The 3899-nt window shown below is 37.0% G+C and overlaps 1 protein-coding gene across 1 annotated transcript; it reads right to left on the bottom strand.

Annotated features, from left to right (window-relative positions):
* On the bottom strand, positions 1 to 1310 carry LOC102248929 (N-acetylneuraminate lyase-like; the record flags this gene model as incomplete). Its single annotated transcript, XM_005885645.2, has 2 exons — positions 896 to 1310; positions 1 to 149 (listed from the first exon to the last, which is right to left on the bottom strand). Coding segments are annotated over exons 1-2 (552 nt in total), but the record flags the coding sequence as incomplete, so codon positions are not given.
* Between the last annotated feature and the right edge of the window lie 2589 nt (positions 1311 to 3899).

Here is a 3899-nt window from a genome sequence, read left to right as displayed (position 1 = left end):
CTCATCCACCCCGAAAAGGAAAGCAAACTGTCGCTGGCGATTCTGATCAACACACTGTCCGAAGTCTAGGAGATCTGTGTCGCTAAATTTCAGCCCTTGGAAGGTGGGGATCTTCTCCTGAATCCCATCCAGCAGCTCCTCAGCACGAACTGCTCAAAACAATGAATGCCTCATGGATCTTCACACCTCCAGTAAATATCAAATAACATCCCACGTAGCCCTTCCCATCTGCATTGAGTTTCCAGGAGCTTTGCTCAGCCTTAATTGACCGCAGGTTGGACATGGCCACTTGCCCTCGCCTAGCAGGTCCTATGTATTTGTCAAATTATAGCTCCAAGTCTCCCATTCCTTGAAGACTATCAATGGATATTTGTAGAGCACAACTTCTATTTTTTATGTTTAAGAAAGAAAGAAATGGAATTCAAAAAATAATCTAAAACATTTCATTTAATTGTAACAGTCTTCTTACTGGACAAGTATAGTAACAATCAAAGAAAGCTAGAAGCAAGAAAAGGTCAGAGTACCTTCCTATGTGCCAGGCACTGAGAATACAGTAGGACACAAGGTAGACAGTCCTGTCCTAGTGTGGCTTCCAGGCTGTGTCTTCCTGTATAAGAAGGAGGGGTGTGTGTGATAGACACAAGGTGTCTGCTGGGAGTGCCCAGGGGTCAACTCCTCTCTCATAACTTAACTTCCATTATCAGGTGGTGTCAATGATTGAAAAGGGCTGACTTCATTTTTGATAAGAGTGATTTATTTTGGAGCAACTGGAACGGTCTAGTCAACAGCGTTATGCTTTTATGACATGGGGTGGGTGGGAAGGAGTGGGTTCTTAGTGCAATAGGGTAAGATGTGACTGGAGGGGGAGAGCAACATGGAAAGAAGCAGCACTTACTCTTTACCCCTGTCAAGGCAGGGATGTGATAGTAATAGAATGGCAGTGCCGGGGCAGCAGCAGCCACCTCCTTTAGGAAAGCAGTGAGGTCATCGTTGTTCTGTGGCTTGAGAAAGAAAGGCGCCATAAGAGCGATGCCATCGGCCCCAATTTCTGCTGCATGTTTGGCCAGTTCTTGGGACTCCTTCAAGCTCAGGGCTCTTACATGAATTACCACTTGATCCAACTTGTTCCTCCCTTTTGTCACCCACTCCTCTGCGACCCAGCGGTGCTCTGAGATGCTCAGAGACAGGCCTTCTCCCGTGGTGCCATTCACAAAAATATTCCTCACTCCCTGTTTTTCCACAAGATAATCCACGTACTGACCAATGACTGAAAGGTTGATTTCTCCATGCTCAGTCATTGGCCGAGGTAGTTATAGGTACAAAGGGGAAAAGGGGCGAAATATCAAATCATTTAATGTTTCCAACAGCTCTGTATAATGGGTTCAATTATTACCCCTGTTGTATGGATAAAGAAACTCAGAGGTTAAGCAACTTGCTGCATATCAGATCTAGTAGAGACATCGAAATTTGCACAAATGTAGTGTGCTTACAGACAAAGACCATCCCTTCATCATTAAGTTTGAGTGTATATGGTTAAGAATAACAGAAAGGGTCATTTTGTACTGTGAAGACAAAGGATTTAATTAAAGTTACTCAGGCTCGTTGCAAGTTATAGGATTCTTCCTAATAATTCAAAGTAGCACCAAAAGATTTGATGACTACAATTTTAAGAAGTAATAATGCAGAGCTCAAGAAAACAGGCAGTCTCTAAAGTCAGAAAGCAAACTTATTTCCACTAGAAAAGCTAGAAGTATTGTTTCTAATGAGAAACACCAACAGTTGTCTTTTTCTCTTCAGACAGTAAGATATCAAATCAATTTGCATGCAGTGCTCATTAATTTACCCGATAGGTGTTTTGAAAACTCAACAGACTAACCTTAAACTATTAATAATGTTCTTCAACTGCCTCAGTTTAAGAAAAAAAATAATGATATTGATAACTACGTTCTAAAGCTGAATTTTCTTTGCACATCAAAGGGAATATTCCAATGAAATTTAAACAGTATTTTTGAATAGATATTTAAATTGATTCCATGTTATAAGGTATTTGCAATTTTGAGATTACATACCATTGAGTTTGTGCCAGAGCCATGGTTTTTCTAAGATGTTGTCAGGCATTGTCTAAGCACAGTAGGGGGTCTAGTGTCATCCCAGTCCTGTGGTGCATGGCTGCTCTAATGAAGGATTACCAAGGTTAATGTAGGTCAAACAAGACAAAGACCAGGATTAAGTCCAATATGAAGAAAAGAAAGAGGATGGAGAATTATTGCCCGTGATCCCTGATTCATCTTACTCTGGGCTGTTTCTTCCTATCATTAAAATTTAAAAAAAATGTTAAGGAATTACCATTGGTATCAGACACTTCACATTAGATGAATACATTATGAATATTAGTCATTGAAGTCTTTAAATACTTGCTGATATAAAACAATGGAAAAAATAAATGTACTCCCTTAGAAATAGCAAAGGTATAATATCTATGTATAAAGTACCCTATACAAAAGTAGTGGTGTTTAACTAGATCTTGCTTTTTAAATAGTTTTATCCCCCGGTAGTAGAGATGGATTTAATACAATCTATTAACAATGTTCTCCAAGTGCACTTTCCCACCAGGAGCCATGTATTTGAATGCTAGGTAGTCAGAATCCAGTAGTTGGTGTTTAATTTTCAAAGTGTTGCTAATTGACTCCTACAAAGATTTAGGTCAGGCAATGGGAAAATCGGATGAAAAAGTAGTCACTTAAGCACTGAAGGGAAAGGAAAATGTCAACTTTACTGATTTTAATTTAGTTATTTAAAACTAACCAATAAATAAGAACCAATGGCTAACTCTTCCCATGTTCATTTTTCCTGTGTTTCACATTACAATTGGTGTTTGTTTCCTCTAATCTAAAAATGGAATAGCACTGATGCCTAATTTACAGGGTTATAGTAAAGAAAAAAAATGAGGTATTATAATTAACACGTCTAACACATGCCTGGCATATTGTGGTGATTCAATGGTTGCTCTTAACTCATTGGGGGTTAAACAACATGAGTATCATTAATAAACATTAGTTGAAGAAGAAAATGAACAAGGTTGATACCTGGGGAAAAACATAAAGTTTGTACAAAATGAAAAGGCATAGAAGATATCTTTAAAAAATTACAAATGTAGGACAACAGCACATATAATCAAATAAAACATTAGAAGACCTTCAAGAAGAATTCATGTTTTGTGGGGGGGGAAAAGACAGTTTCTTAAATATATGTGAATTGAGAAGACAGGAAGGGAAGATTATAAGACCCTTGAGAGAGATTGAAATGAATTCAATGACAGAAGAGACAAATGCAGGAAGAAAAATGAATGACTTATTGGTTTTAGTGCTCATAAGGGAAAGCTTGAAGTTGTACTAGAAAGTGAAAAGTTTCCCAGAGGGAGATGGCAAACTCCTGAAACCAAAGAACTGGAAAATCATTTACATAGGTAACATCTCATTATAATGAAACCTACCCTACCTTTAAATTGTTTTATGGGGGAAAATTTTTGTTGAAATGATTTCAGGTGTGAAAGCCTCTAAAATTGACAGATTTGGGCATAATAGTCAGTGGATATCTGCACATGCAAAAATACAGAGAATAATGCTTTGTGCTCACAGAGGAGCATTATTTATCATAGAGATGTATAGGACTTCTGTAAAAATAGAAAAAGAATGTTTAAGTACATCATAAAATTTATATGATGAAACATTTTACCTAAAAATAATGCTTATAAAAGTAATTAATGTCAGTAAATACATGTGATATAATATTAAATAAAATTACATATAATAATTAAAATTGTGAAAGATTAAGTAACCAAAGAAAAAAAGACTGAATAGATTTATAACAAAATGTTAAAAAGAATTCTCTGTGTCTTG

Source organism: Myotis brandtii, unplaced genomic scaffold (assembly GCF_000412655.1).
Source record: "Myotis brandtii unplaced genomic scaffold, ASM41265v1 scaffold919, whole genome shotgun sequence".
Lineage (NCBI taxonomy): Eukaryota > Metazoa > Chordata > Mammalia > Chiroptera > Vespertilionidae > Myotis > Myotis brandtii.
Note: the sequence above shows the minus strand (reverse complement) of the source record. Positions and strands in the feature narration are given on the sequence as shown.